At 44.1% G+C, this 15,320-nt stretch overlaps 1 protein-coding gene across 1 annotated transcript in view; it reads left to right on the top strand.

Annotated features, from left to right (window-relative positions):
* The window catches only part of TRAPPC9 (trafficking protein particle complex 9), a 305,011-nt gene extending 289,704 nt beyond the window's left edge, over nucleotides 1–15,307 (top strand). The window contains 4 exon segments of the mRNA XM_032223179.1: nucleotides 11,327–11,402; nucleotides 11,404–11,471; nucleotides 11,474–11,547; nucleotides 14,883–15,307. Of these exon segments, the coding sequence (XP_032079070.1) occupies nucleotides 11,327–11,402; nucleotides 11,404–11,471; nucleotides 11,474–11,547; nucleotides 14,883–15,062 (398 nt within the window). The 3' untranslated portion in view covers nucleotides 15,063–15,307.
* Nucleotides 15,308–15,320: the final 13 nt, after the last annotated feature.

Raw genomic sequence — 15,320 nt, 5'->3', positions numbered from 1 at the left:
CTCCCCATTTCTGATTGATTTTTTTTTAACCCTGTTACTTAACCTAAGGTTTGGCAGCAAGTTAATTGTCGGTTGCTCAAACGCTTCCATTATACATGGAAAAACCTTAAAAGAGAACTAGAACTCACCGTCTCCAGGGAGATTTGCCCAAATTTTGCTTTCAAATAATTATAATTTCAAAATAATAATTTCAAAATAATAATAATGGAAGAAAACTACAAATCAAAAGATGTTGGACTCATTCACTCACTCACTCCCTTCCTTCCTTCCTTTCTTCCCCCTCCTCCCTCTCCCTTCCTTCTTCCTTCCTTTTTTCCCCTCCTCCTCTCCCTTCCTTCTCCCTTCCTTTCTTCCCCTCCTCCTCTCCCTTCCTTCTCCCTTCCTTTCTTCCCCCTCCTCCTCTCCCTTCCTTCTCCCTTCCTTTCTTCCCCCTCCTCCTCTCCCTTCCTTCTCCCTTCCTTTCTTCCCCTCCTCCTCTCCCTTCCTTCCTTCCTCCCTTCCTCCTCCTCCCCTTTTTTCCCTTCTTCCCTGTTCCCATCCCTTCCTCCCTTCTTCCTCCCTCTCTCCCCCTCCCTCTCCCCTTCTCCCCTCCCTTTCTCCCTTTTCCCTTTCTCATCTTCGTTCCTCCTCCTTTCCTTTTCTTCCTTCCCTCTCTCCTTTCATTCCTCCCTGTTCCCATCCCTTCCTCCCTCTTTCTTCTTCCTCCCTCCCAGTTGTCCCTCCCTCCCTCTCCCTCCCCTTCCCTTCTCCCTTTCTCCCTTTTCCCTTTCTCATCTTCCTCTCTCCCTCCCTTCCCCCTCCTCTCCCTCCCTCCCTCTCCCTTTCTTTTCTTCCTCCCTATTCCCATCCCTCCCTCTCCCTCCCTCTTTCCCTCCTTCTCCCCTCCCTTCCTCCCTTTTCCATTTCTCATCTTCCTTCCCTTCCCACTAATTCAATTTTACAATGTTGTGCATGAATGGGAATGTTGCTGGAGATTAGGAAGCTAAAAAAAGGATTATGAAAGCCAACGGATTGTTCAAACAAATTAGTTTTGAGTTTTGCGGTAATAAGTGCAGTACAAAGAGTTTTGTTCTAGTTTTATATTCGAATACATGCAACACTTCATGCACCCAGAATTCTGACTTGATTGGCCTTAAAAAAAAATAATAATAATAGAGTTCCGTCAGCCAGAGCTCCTCTTTATTGAAATGAGGATATGTTGGCGAATGAAATGGTTATTATTTTTTCCTGTGTGGTAAACTTCTCTTTTAGGAATGCTGAGATGGATTCTTTCTTGTGGGCAAGTTGGCATTTTTTTAAAAAATGGTTATTATGTCAGGGGATGGATGTTGTATATTTCCCTTCTCGCTTTTCTCTCGGCAACCTCTGAAGAGTTGCAGATCTTGATTGTGAATGCGCAGTTGCAGCTCCAGGATAGCAAGGATGATCGGTTTTCCGTCCAGATGGTACAATGCTAAGTGTGGTGTGCCTTCATTCTTCAATGGAGTGGAAACGAAAAAACCAGTTCATTTTAGAGTGAATTGGCTTTAAACACAGACCTTTTAATGAATAACAGTGATTTAGCTGTCTTCCTGCTCTTTTACAATACAGTAGCAGGGTTGGAAGGGACCTTGGAGGTCTTCTAGTCCAACCCCCTGCCTAGGCAGGAAACCCTATACCGTTTCAGGACAAATGGCTATCCAACATCTTCTTAAAGACTTCGGGTGTTGGGGCATTCACAACTTCTTGGAGGCAACTTCTGTTCCACTGGTTAATTGTTCTCACTGTCAGGAAATTTCTCCTCAGTTCTAAGTTGCTTCTCTCCTGGATTAGTTTCCACCCATTGCTTCTTGTTCTACCCTCAGGTGCCTTGGAGAATAGCTTGACTCCCCTTCTTTGTGGCAAGCCCTGAGATATTGGAACACTGCTATCATGTCTCCCCCAGTCCTTCTTTCTCTTAAACTAGACATACCCAGTTCCTGCAACCGTTCTTCATATGTTTTAGTCTCCAATCCCTTTCCATTGGTATAAGCTCAAGTTCATTGTTTTTATTGTTGCATTTATATATATTTAAATTGCTCTAGGCAGTCTTGAATTTTGGAATGAGCAGTCAGGTGGTTTGCAAACGGAGTAAATAAAGAACAGTACATAACGTTATGTCCAGATAGTTCTATACGGGGGATAGATAACCTTTTAGTCATCTCTTGCCGCGGAATGACTACTGCTCACTGTGACCCCCACGCATTCATCCCCACTACCACACATGCATGCACCTTTCCCGCATGTGCCCTGTGCATGGGTGGCCGAGACCCAAAAGTCAGCTGGCTGGTAGGAGGCACGCGCCCATGCCTGGTGGAGCTGAGCTTGGGTAACAGCTTGTGTGCCCCGCAGAGAGGGCTCCGCGGCATGCATGCCATAGTTTTCCGCGGCATGTGTGCCATAATTTTGCCGTCACGGGTCTCTGCCATTTCTCTTCTGCTCCTTCTTGCTCTTCTTTGCTAACACTTCACTACCGAAGGAAAGAACCAAATCTTTTGATACTCTCTGAGCTTGGTTTTTGTCTTGCAGACGTTTCATTACCCCACTAGGTAACACCATCCATCCTATAAGGGTGTGGGGTTTGTGGAGAGGAAGAGGAGGAGGAGGTCTTTGTGGTCCTTGATACTCTCTGAGCTTGGTGTTTGTTCTTGCAGATGTTTTTTTTTAATTGAAATTTTTGGAAAAAAAACTTTTATAAATGTTTACCTCCCCCCCCTACCCGCCCCACCCTAACCCCCCCCCCAACCTTCCCCACCCCCGGCTTCCCAGAACCAATACAGGGTATAAAATCTTTAACAAAGATATTTCTAAAATAAACTTTAAAAAAAGTTAGTATCATCTTTCATTTGAGCTTTAACTCCTCTTTGCTAGGCTAACTCTAAACAGATTATATCATTCCTTTTTCCTTCAGTCATAAACTATCTGGAATTTCTTAGTCCCATATTTATTTGAGTATAGACAATCCATCTTCTCCACTCCGTCTATATCTCTCACTTGAACGATATGCTGATATTTAGCCATCTCTGCTAGGTTTGTTACTTTTAATGTCCATTCTTGAATAGTAGGCAAATCTTCCTTCTTCCAGTATTGCGCCACCAACAGTCCTTGCTGCGGTTGTTAAATGCAAAATCAAGTTAGTCCTCTACAACTGTACAATCAGTAATAATACCTAACATCTTGCAGAGGTTTCATTACCCAAATAGGTAACACGAAAAAAATTTGCGCGCCCAACCAGTAATAATGTCGGCAAGAAGCTCTCCCCCCCCCCTCGATGGGCAGGCTTTGAAAGACATCACATGGATTTACAGCAAAGAATACACATGTTTATAGGAGGCTCAGCTGGCGCCCGATTGCCGTTTGGCATTTGTGTGGTGTGTCCGAGGGGAAGGGAGTCCTCGTTTTATGATTCTGTTTTGTTTGGATGGATCTGCCTAACCTCTCCAGCTTTTTCAGGACCAAGAGCCAATCCAGCGTTGCGAATGAAAGAGGAGGTGGGCTGGGAAGATGAAAGGGAAAACGCTCTTGTCACAGTGTGCGGAAGGGATGATGCCCAGGTTCCTTCGATTAACAAAAACTCAGCACAAATTGGGATGGTTGGAACAAGAGCTTGGCAGTGGAAGGGGATTTTATCCAACCTCCTGCTTAGTGAAGCTGAAACACGAAGCTGACAGCAGCCGCTTCAGATTTTATAAGGGGGAGAGAGAAGGGGTGTGGGAATTGCCTGGTTTTAAACAGGCCAGGCCAAAGGATGTGCTTCCATCATAGCATAGCACAGCACAGAATAACAGAGTTGGAAGGGACCTTGGAGGTCTTCTAGTCCAACCCCCTGCTTCGGCAGGAAACCCTGCACCACTTCAGACAAATGGTTATCCAACATCTTCTTTAAAAGTTCCAGCGTTGGATCATTCACAACTTCTGGAGGCAAGTTGTTCCACTGATTAATTGTTCTCACTGTCAAGAAATTTCTCCTCAGTTCTAAGTTGCTTCTCTTCTTGATTAGTTTCCACCCATTGCTTCTTGTTCTACCCTCAGGTGTCTTGGAGAATAGTTTGGCTCCCTCTTCTTGTGGCAGTCCCTGAGATGTTATGAAATGCATATTTAATGCACAGTGAATTCCTCTCCCCCAAAGTCCTTCCTCTCCCACAGTCCTTTCAAGATAGTTCACAATTACCCACCTTTATCGGGCTTGGAGAGTGGCCAGGCCGATATCTTTCAGATGCTAAATACTTGGCAAGAATGCAGGAATGAACTAATTGTCTCCTGCAAACTCCACTCCCCTTTTGCTCCTCTTTATTTCCTCTGGGAGGGGCCATTCACCATCCACCTGTGGCCTTACTCCCAAGTCAACCCCTGTTCCTTAGCTGTTCCCTTCATCTGGCAACTCTGCGCATGCGCACACTGGGAACAGGCTCCAGCTGTTCATCTGCCTCTCTGATGTCTGACTCTGAAGGCAGCTGATAACTGGCATACGGCTCTGGCCCCCTCTCTGCCTCCGACACAGAGCCCTCATCAGAGCCTTCCCCAGACTCCAGGACTGGCCCATGTGCCTCCCCAACCTCCTCATTGTCTGAGTCTGCTGCCAGCTCCACTAGCCATTGGCAAGCCACAACACAGTGTCGTCTTAAGCCGAGGACTACCTGTGTTGATAATCCATGACACTACTCTTTGCTCTATCTTCTTTTGAACTCTAGCTTGAATTTTGGCAAACGACGGATCCTTTAGTAGTCTGTACTGTTATAATTATTCCCAACCATTCTCAATTTATGCAGCTCTTCCCATTACGAAGAAGTAACTGCAACACAACTTAAGCACTTCTCTGCCCATCTAAGTACTGGATATGATTCACCCTTGCCTAAGAGATATTTATGAGTGCTTAACACTTGGGTGTTAGGTTGCAGCTGCATTCTAAATTCCAGTATTGTACTATTGCTAGCAAAATTAAAATGCTGGTTGCAGTTCCTAGAAGAGGGGTGAAACAAAGAGAAGTGAGTGGGATTCTCCAGATGGGATGAAAATGTACAGGTTGACCTCAATTTCTGATTGGGATCAGTGACTTGTGGCCAATTTTATCAGCTTTATGGCCGTAATAGCAGAATATCCGAATAAGAGAGGTTATCAGGGACCTTGGAGGTACGACTAGAACAGAATAACAGAGTTGGAAGGGACTTTGGAGGTCTTCTAGTCCAACCCCCTGCTCAAGAAGGAGGCCATGGTAACATTTCAGACAAATGGTTATCCAACGTCTTCTTTAAAACGTCCAATGTTGGAGCATTCTCAACTTATGGAGGCAAGTTGTTCCACTGATGAATTGTTCTAACTGTCAGGAAATTTCTCCTCAGTTTTAAGTTGCTTCTCTCCTTGATCAGTTTCCACCCATTGATTCTTGTTCTACACTCAGGTTCCTTGGAGAATAGTTTCACTCCCTCTTCTTGAGGCAACCCCTGAGATATTGGAACACTACTATCATGTCTCCCCTAGTCCTTCTTTCTATTAAACTAGACATACCCAGTTCCTGCAACCGTTCTTCATCTGTTTAGCCTCCAGTCCCCTAATCATCTTTGTTGCTCTTCTCTGCACTCTTTCTAGAGTCTCCATATCGTTTTACATCGTCGTGACCAAAACTGGATGCAGGATTCCAAGTGTCTTCCAAGATCTTCTAGTCCAACCCCTTGCCCAATCAGAAGATCCTATCACTTTCAGATCGGGTGGTTCTCCAGTCTCTTCTTCAAACCTCCTGTGATGGAGCACCCACAATTTCTGGTTTGAGAATGCTCCAACATAGGACGTTTTACGAAAGAGGTTGGATAACCGTTTATCTGAAATGGGAGAGGGGTTTCCTGCCTGAGCAGAGGGTTGGACTAGAAGACCTCCAAGGTCCCCTACAACTCTGTTATTCTATTCTATTCTAAGCAGGAGACCCTATGCCATTTCGTTAAGCGCTTGTCCAGCCTCTTAAAAACCTCCAGTGATGGAGGCACCCACAAACTTCTGGTAGGCAAGTCGTTCCACTGATTAATTGTTCGTCACTGTCAGGAAGTTTCTCCGTTAATTCCAGGTTGCTTCTTGATTACTTCAATCAGTCAGTCAGAATAGATCTGGAAGGGACCTTGTAGGTCCATCTAGTCCCAGCCCCCAGCTCAAACAGGAGACCTAGCCTAAACCATTCCAGACAAGTGGCTGTCTACTCTCTTCTTAAAAGCTTCCAGTGATGGAGCATTCACAGCTTCCGAAGGCAAGCCATTCCACCGGTTTAATTGTTCTCACTGTTAGGAAGTTTCTCCTTAGCTCTAAGTTAGCAATAGCAATAGCAGTTAGACTTATATACCGCTTCATAGGGCTTTCAGCCCTCTCTAAGCGGTTTACAGAGTCGCATATTGCCCCCAACAACAATCCGGGTCCTCATTTCACCCACCTCGGAAGGATGGAAGGCTGAGTCAACCCTGAGCCGGTGAGATTTGAACTGCAGAACTGCAGTCAGCTGAAGTAGCCGCAGTGCCTGCATTTAACCACTGCACCACCTCGGCTCTGTTACTCTTCCCTTTGTTAAGTTTCCATCCATTGTTCTTGTCTTGACTTCTGGTGGTTGAAGAATAGGTTGTCCTCTTTTCTTTCTGGCAGCCCCCTCAAATATTGGCATATCTCTCTTCCACCCCCCCCCCCCCCCACTCCCGGTACCTCAAAATTAGTTCGGGAGGCATTGTTGTCAGGAAGTCTGATAGATGTTTCTGTTACCCCCTTAATAATCCTTTAATTGCTGATGGATGCTTTAAGTTAGAAATCGTGCCTTGGCTGAAATAATGTCACCTCAATTGCACTGGCTTCTCTTGCAAGGGAGAAAAAACCTGTCTTGTCTGAATTGACCCTTCCTTCAGTGTGCGCGTCACTAAGCAGGGCAGCCTCTTTCCACAATGAACCTAACGCAACTTCTTAGATTCTTGCTCAACTCCAAGAAGTTTTTTTTTTAATAGTTTTTATTGAACATTTTCCAGTTTAAAGCAACCACAAGTAAAAGAAAAGAAAAAAGAAACAGGAAAAAACACAAGAAAAAATGCAAACAGATAAAAACACGAACAACGTAACAATATAATATAATTTTACAGCTTCCCGTATCGGCATGTATGTTCTGCTTTTGTAATTTACTATTTGATTGTTACCTTCTCATAAATGTTAACAATTCTAATACTAAAGTAGTAATTATATTGTAATAGAATAGTATAGTACATATAATCATATTTTACATACATACATTTTTCTTCGTATTATAATCAATAGTTTTGAAGACTTTTATTTCTTATTTTAGCTTCTATTCTCTAGCCACTTGTACAGTCAAATTTTATAATAGTCCAACTCTTCTCTTTCTTCTAACTCCATAGTCATCCTATCTATTTCAGCACGTTAGAGTCTCTTCCTAATTACCGTCTCATCTGAGGGAGTAGTTTTTTGTTTCCAGTTTTGTGCAAAGGCGATCCTAGCAGCAGTTAGTATGTGTAGCAGTGATGGGATTCAGCCGGTTCGCACCTATTCGGGAGAACCGGTTGTTAACTTCCTAAGCAGTTCGGAGAACCGTTGTTGGGAAGAAATCTCATTTTGTTTTTCCCCCCTTTACAGGGCTAATCCTGTAAGGAAGGCAGGAAGGAAACACTCTGGTGTTATTTCTAGCCTAATCTTTATTGCCCTGCTTACAGAAAACTGCCTCTCCAGTTAACCCTTTACATTGTAACAGCTAAGGTGAAGCGCCCACGACCTGAGAGATGTTTGAGTTGGCCATGCCTACCCAGTCACATGACCACCGAGCCATACCTACCCAGCTGTTCATTAGGGCAGAGAACCGGTTGGTTAAATTATTGAATCCCACTACTGATGTGTAGTATTATATATTGTATTTGTTGTCCACCTTCGGGTCTAGTATCCCTAATAAACATAATTCTGGCTTCACTTCTGTCTTATGTTCTGTGATTCCTTCCAACCAATCCTTAATCTTAAGCCCATATTTCCTGGCGTGGGGACATGTCTCTAAGAAGTTTTATTTGCGGGAACCAACCCGAGATAAAATTCAGATTCAGCGTTGATCTGCTGTATAAAACCTGGAGCTGTTTGACAGGATCGAATCCTTGACAAGCAGCTCATGTAATCTCTGTTTCTACGCACCATCTGTGTTAGCAATCCAAACACACAACGGACGGACTTTACTCTTTGGCAAGCGCCGTCAACCGTTTCCGAGGGACCTGAAACCGAAATAATTTCTTGGTTCAGGTGACTAAGGGTAGTTTCCCCATAATCAGCTGCCTCCCCCCCCCCACCTCTGCAAACAGGGCTGGTTGATTGACTGAGCAAAGCTGCCTTTATACCTTTTGGATTGGCGCCACGTTAGGTTTTGCTCAGGAAATAATTAATCTCTCTAGGCATACAAACCCTCAATCAATCGTAGACTAATTGACTGTGGGAAAGATGAAATCAATTTCTCCTATCTGAAGTTTCTGTCTTGTGACCTTTTACATTTTAATTGGATGTGAGATCGGAGGCTTTTCACGGACACATAGAGAGGAAGGTGTGGTACACCACCAAATGAAAGTGGGAAGGCAAGTGAGTTTAGCCTTCATTGGACTGTTCCCATTGCAGAGACAACGTAAGGATTGGAGAGCAGTGAAATATCTGAATTCTATACCTGATACCGGTATTAAGCCTTCTTAAGAGGGAGTAAACACTGATTATCGATTGTAATGGTTAATGAAAAAAAATAAAAGAGTTCAGAGAAGACATCAAAAATGGTTAGGGGGCCTAGAAGTTAAAACACCACAAAGAGTGATTGCAAGAATTGGGTATAGTTAGTTTAGGGAAAAGAAGGACCATGGGTGACATGATAACAGTCTTACTTGAAGGGCTTCCACAAGGAGAGAGGGGCCAACTTGTTTACCAAATCACATGAAGGCAGGACAAGAAACAATGGACAGAAACTAACCAAGAAGAAAAGCAATCTAGAACTAAGGAGAAAATTCCTACAAGTGAGAACAATTAACCAGTGGAACAAATTGCCTACGGAAGTTTGCGGGCGTCCCATCCCTGGAGGCTTTTAAGAAGAGACTGGACAGCCATTTATCAGTATAATTTCCTGCGAGAGCAGGGGGTTGGTCTAGAAGACCTCTAAGATCCCTTCCAACTCTGTTATTCTGCAAGATAAATAGAGCTTTAGCCCAGGCTAAGAAAGATCCCTTCCAACTATTATCCAGTTTCGGTCACCACACTATTAAAAAGTTGTTTGAGACTCTAGAAAGAGGGCAGAGAAGAGCAACCAGGATGATTAGGGGACTGGAGGCTGAAACATATGAAGAATGGTTGCAGGAACTGGGCATGGCTGGTCTAGTGAAGAGAAGGACCAGGGAAAACATGATAGCAGTCTTCCAATATTTGAGAGCTGTCACAGAGAGAAGATGATCAAGCTATTTCCAAAGCCCCCGAAGGCCAGACAAGGAATAATAGACAGAAACTGAACAAGAAGAGATTCAACCTGGAAACAAGGAGACATTTTCTAACAGTGAGAACACTCAACCAATGGAACAGAAGTTGCCTTCGGAAGTTATGGGAGCTTCATCATTGGAAGCTTTCAAGAAGAGACTGGACTGGCATCTGTCAGAAATGGTGCAAGGTCTCCTGTTTGGGCAAGGGGTTGGACTAGACGACCTACAAGGTCCCTTCCAACTCTGTTAAGCTGTTAAATCTGTTACTGTTAATTACGAGTAACGTGCTATATGAGTGGAATAAAGATATCTGATCCTGAACCTTTGGATCGAAAAGATTGGAGAAATTAAAGAAGGCTTTTTCTTAGCGCTAACCCAACCATTGTAGGAGATAACCAAGCTGAGCCCGAGGGAGGAGTCAAACACGTCATAAGTCACGAGTCCTTGCGTGCCAGAAGAGATCTAAGCCCAGCCCTCCTTGATTGCTTTTCTTATCTCCCGCGGATTTCCCTTGGCTGTTAGTTGGTCAGATTCTTGTAGAGATCTTAAGCTTGCAATAAATCTTTACATTCATTTGAACTGCCTGAATCTCCTGATTTCCACCCTCACCCTGGCGTTTGACAGCCATCGCATGTTTCTGTCCATAAGCCTATTATCCTGGCAACTTCCATATTTTCCTGGGAATGAGCTCAGTGTGTGATCGCTAATTAGCCCGGCCTCAATTTGCCAAGAGAGCCGGAAATTTACTTTGCCAGAAATGTCTCGGCTGTGTCGAACACATGCACAAAAGGGACGCTTCATTTGCAGTCCTTGCGAGAGCAGTTTCTTCATTCGTAAAGCTTTTCTATTCAACGGCCCTCTCTTTTTATTTCTGAAAAATGTACGACCCACATGAACAGGAACGAATTTTTTTATTATTATTATTTCCCTCCCCCCACCAAGCTGTGGTGAGATCTTTGGGGTGATTTGTCATGCACAAAAGCAGGCAGCTGGGAAGGGTTGTGACAGTGACAAATATTAGGTTTAGCTAAAATGGTTTCTACTGACAAAACTAAAAATAACAGAGAGGAGAAGGGTGAAGCAAGAACGTGAAGGAATAAATGCAAAAAAAAAGTTGACCTGTTTGATTGGAGGCTTGTTATTGCTGAATTAATCTACCAAAAATGAATGTTTCTCACGGCTCTGTCAGTTGATGAAGTTTTGAAGGTGTTAAGGGATACCTGCACTCTTGGTGTCATTCAGGAAGAGCTGATAATAATTAAAAAAAATAGGGGTACATATTTTAAATGTTATCCCCATTGGCAACACCTATGCATGGTATTCATTTACTAATGAATACTGTTTTGAATAACCCAAGAATGTGTTTGTGACATGAATGCAACATTTAGCGGATTTTTGGTTGGCACCAGGGGTGGGTTTCTCGCCCCGTTCCAACCGGTTCGGTTGGAACGGGGGCGGCGGCGTCACTCGTGCACGCGCGCAGTGCACGCATGCGTACTAGCGTCTGTGCGATACTCCAGCTGCTCTGGAGGATTGCGCAGGCGCTGTATGCGTCCTGCGCATGCGTGGAAGCGCAGAACTCATCAAAAACGGGTAAGAAACGCGGGCGGGGCGGGTGGACACTTCGGCGTTCCCGGAAGTTACTTACTTCTCGGGTTCGCCAACCAACCGGTTCGCGGGGACCGCCGCAAACCTCCTGAAACCCACCCCTGGTTGGCACCCAAATTTTTCGTGGTCTGAGCTCTATTCGACTCGACTCTATTCTAATATCCTATCCTATTCCTATTCTAATTAGAATTTCACCTTCTCGAAGCAAAACACATTCACCTGTTCTTTCGCTTTTTGCATTGCAGACGTGATGGTGGAAGGGAAGCCCTGTGACTCGGATGTTGTAGCAGATTGCACCGTCGGGGATCCCGTGAAGCTGAAGTGAAACTGACAATTGGAGCAAGCACAATGTCGGACCCTTCTCCCTCACCGTGATCCCTTACCAAGATTATCAAACGGCGTCCACAATTACGATCTCCAAGATGGCATCACTTTTGTTGGCTCCAACACCTTTTATATCGACACGGTAAGTCCGTGCTTGGTTATATTTATTCGGCCTCCAACTTGAAAGAAAGGAACGTGTAGCAGTTGTTCGGTGCTATTTTATTTTATAGAGCCGAGGTGGTGCAGTGGTTAGGGTGCAGTACTGCAGGCCACTTCAGCTGACTGATATCTGCAGTTCAGCAGTTCAAATCTCACCGGCTCAGGGTGACTCAGCCTTCCATCCTTCCGAGGTGGGTAAAATGAGGGCCCGGATTGTTGTTGGGGGCAATATGCTGACTCTGTAAACCACTTAGAGAGGACTGATAGCCCTATGAAGCGGTATATAAGTCTAACTGCTATTGCTATATTCAATGGTTTCTTTGAAAGGACTTTGGATTCCTTACATTTCACTGTTAAAAAAAAGCATGGATTTATTTGTTTGCTTGCTTACATTTTTTAAAGTTACCCTCCACTTTGTTAACAACAGAATGTTTGACACCACCAATAAAAATAACAATATATATGTCAGGGTTCCAAGTAACACACCCATAGCAAATAAAACTCCGAGGCAGGTAGATTCCTCAAAGAACAGCTTTATAGGAGATATATATTGCTTTATAGGAGATATATTATATTGGCACAGAACGGGTGAAAGCCGACTCTAAATGTTCCTGCGGTTTTCACCTAGTTAAAAGAGAAAGCTTTCCCGCAATCCCAAACAATCATTCACATGGTCTAATCAAGACGCTGTCTGGTGACCTCACTCCTCCTCCACAGTTCCAGGGGTCAACTCATAAAGCATTTGCACATCTGTCATCAAGTTGCCATGGTGAGGAAAGTGGGGGGGAACGCATTCCATGCATACCTTGGTTAGAGTCGGATTACTACAGCAGGCTTGTGAAGCATCCACCTAGTTGGAGAATGTGATTTATGACACAGACTGAGGGGAGGGAAGAAACGGGGGCAAAGTTCAGCCACAATATAAATGAGGTCAGATCTGACTGCAATGGGATATTGCCGAAATGGTGATCCTAATAAATGACTGGATTTCTTTTGAAACTTGGCTTGAGGCTCATGAATTAATTAGGGCATCTTTCGGAAACCTGATGCCAGGTGTGAGAATGTCCTTGGTTCTCAAGAGAAAGTATTTTGCTTTGGCTACACAAAGCTCTTTATTTCTAATCCCCCTCCCTTTCCCTCCACTCCAGTGTGGCAGCACTGAAGTTCCAATATGGCTCCAGTCAGGTCAGCTTCAAGGTCGACAGTATAAAACAAAACAAAATCAATACGCCAAGTGTATAAGATAGGGTAAATATTCTTTCACCTAGGTAAAATAGGCTCGTTATCTTTCTACCAATTTTAAATTAGTCGGGTCTCCTTCATGACAAGCATGAGGAACTGTATGCTTGTGCTTTGTAAGATGGATGCTACAATGCACACAATCCAGGCTTTCCTTTATAACCGTGTGAAAGAAGAATTATTGAGGAATTAAGGAAATATTAAGGAATTATTAAGGAATTACACATGAATTATTGAGTCTGTCATCTGCACCTCTATAACTGTCTAGTTTGGCTCTGCAACAAAACAAGACAGACACAGACTTCAACAGATAATTAAAAATGAGGAAAAAACAATGGCTACCAACCTGTCTTCTGTTGAGGACCTGTATACTATAGGAGTCAAAAAGAGGGCTGTGAAAATATTTACATACCCCTCACATCCTGGACATAAATTGTTTCAACTCCTACCCCCAAAACAACGCTATAGGGCACTGCACACCAGAACAACTAGACACAAGGACAGTTTTTCCCCGATTGCCATCACTCTGCTAAATAACTAATTCCCTCAACACTGTCACATTATCTACTACGACTGTATTACTATTATTCTTCTCTTCCTTCCTAGTACCTATCTCTTCCCACTTATGCTTGCATTTTAAATTTTATATTCTTTTATTTGTTTCCTAGTATGATTTGACTGCTTATTAGTAACCTATGGCTTTCACTAAGTATTGTACCTTATGATTCTTGATGGATGTATTTTATTTTTTTTTCTTTATGTACACTAAGAGCATATGCACCAAAAACAAATTCCTTGTGTTTCCAATCACACTTGGCCATTACAGAATTCTATTCTGTTGTATTCTAAATCTGCAACAACAATGAGGATCCAGATTGTTGAGAGCAAGAGGCTGACTCTATAGAACCGCTTAGAGAGGGCTGTAAAGCACTGTGAAATGGTATATAAGTCTAAGTGATATTGCTATTAGCAAGCTAGGTAACATCATCATTGCACTGCGGGGTCCTTGGTGCTCTCTTGAGTTAAGTAATAAAGCGCCTGCAAGACAACCAAATTCGGAGAGCGCTGAGCACATTTGATTTCAAGCCCAAAGATTTTCTCCTATCAATTTGCAACAAAGAGGAACTGATCAATAGATTCAGCAGAGGTCCATTCTTGGAGTCTCCTGGAGAAATCATATTTAAACCAGGAACATGAACCCTTTTTCAATGGTAGGATGGAGAAACCAAACACATAAACCAATGGTGAAATTCAAATATTTTTACTACTGGTTCTGTGGGCGTGGCTTGGTGGACATGGCAGGGGAAGGATACTGCAAAACCTCCATTCCCTCCCCACTCCAGGGGAAGGATACTGTAAAATCCCCATTCCCTCCCCACTCCAGGGAAGGATACTGCAAAATCTCCATTCCCTCCCCACTCCAGGGGAAGGATACTGCAAAATCTCCATTCCCTCCCCACTCCAGGGGAAGGATACTGCAAAATCTCCATTCCCTCCCCACTCCAGGGGAAGGATACTGCAAAATCTCCATTCCCTCCCCACTCCAGGGGAAGGATACTGCAAAATCCCCATTTCCTCCCCACTCCAGGGGAAGGATACTGTAAAATCCCCTTTCCTCCCCTCCAGGGGAAGGATACTGTAAAATCCTCATTCCCTCCCCACTCCAGGGGAAGGATACTGCAAAATCTCCTTTCCTCCCCTCCAGGGGAAGGATACTGCAAAATCTCCATTCCCCCCCCCCCGCTCCAGGGGAAGGATACTGCAAAATCATCTTGCCCTCCCAGTCAGCTGGGACTCGGGAGGCAGAGAATAAATTGGGGTGGGGCCAGTCAGAGATGGTATTTACTGATTCTCCAAACTACTCAAAATTTCCACTACCGATTCTCCAGAACTATTCAGAACCTGTTGAATACCACTTCCCTCTCTCTCTGCCTCTCCCTCCTTCCCTCTCTCTCTCCCTCCCTCCCTCCCTCCCTCTCTCTCTCTCTCTCTCTCACACACACACACACACACACACATACGATTCCTATATTTTGCATTGTCTCTCTCTGCTCTAATTCTCCCATCCTTTTCTTTCAGGTGAAGCCGACAGAAAACTCCATGTGCGTCGGGGCACTTCTATTTCTCTGCACGGGTGACTTTTACCTGAACATCAAGTTCCACGAAGGCAACTCAAGCAAGGAGTTTCCCCCTTCCTGGTTATGCCTGCCCAGCATTCACATCCGAGCGGTGCCCTCCGTGATCCAGACCAAGTTGTAAATGTCAATGCGTAGTAGTCTCAGGTAGCATTCACCGCCTTGGCCCCGGGTTCGCCTCTCTCTGTCTTGCTTTCTACTCCAGGTTTTCTACACGCCTTGGAGAGGCATGTTGAAGTACTACCTGCAAGTAGCTAACTGTAACCGGACAATCGCTTTTGCTCGTTTAAGAAGGGGCAATGTTATATACCGAGGAACTGGATTTTCTTCATTTACAATGGTTTACAGGGTGATCTTTTTTTTTTTTTTAGAAATACGTTTC

Source organism: Thamnophis elegans, chromosome 8 (assembly GCF_009769535.1).
Source record: "Thamnophis elegans isolate rThaEle1 chromosome 8, rThaEle1.pri, whole genome shotgun sequence".
In the NCBI taxonomy this organism is placed as follows: Eukaryota; Metazoa; Chordata; class Lepidosauria; order Squamata; family Colubridae; genus Thamnophis; species Thamnophis elegans.
The sequence above is the reverse complement of the archived record's forward strand: the minus strand, read 5'-3'. Positions and strand labels throughout refer to the sequence as shown.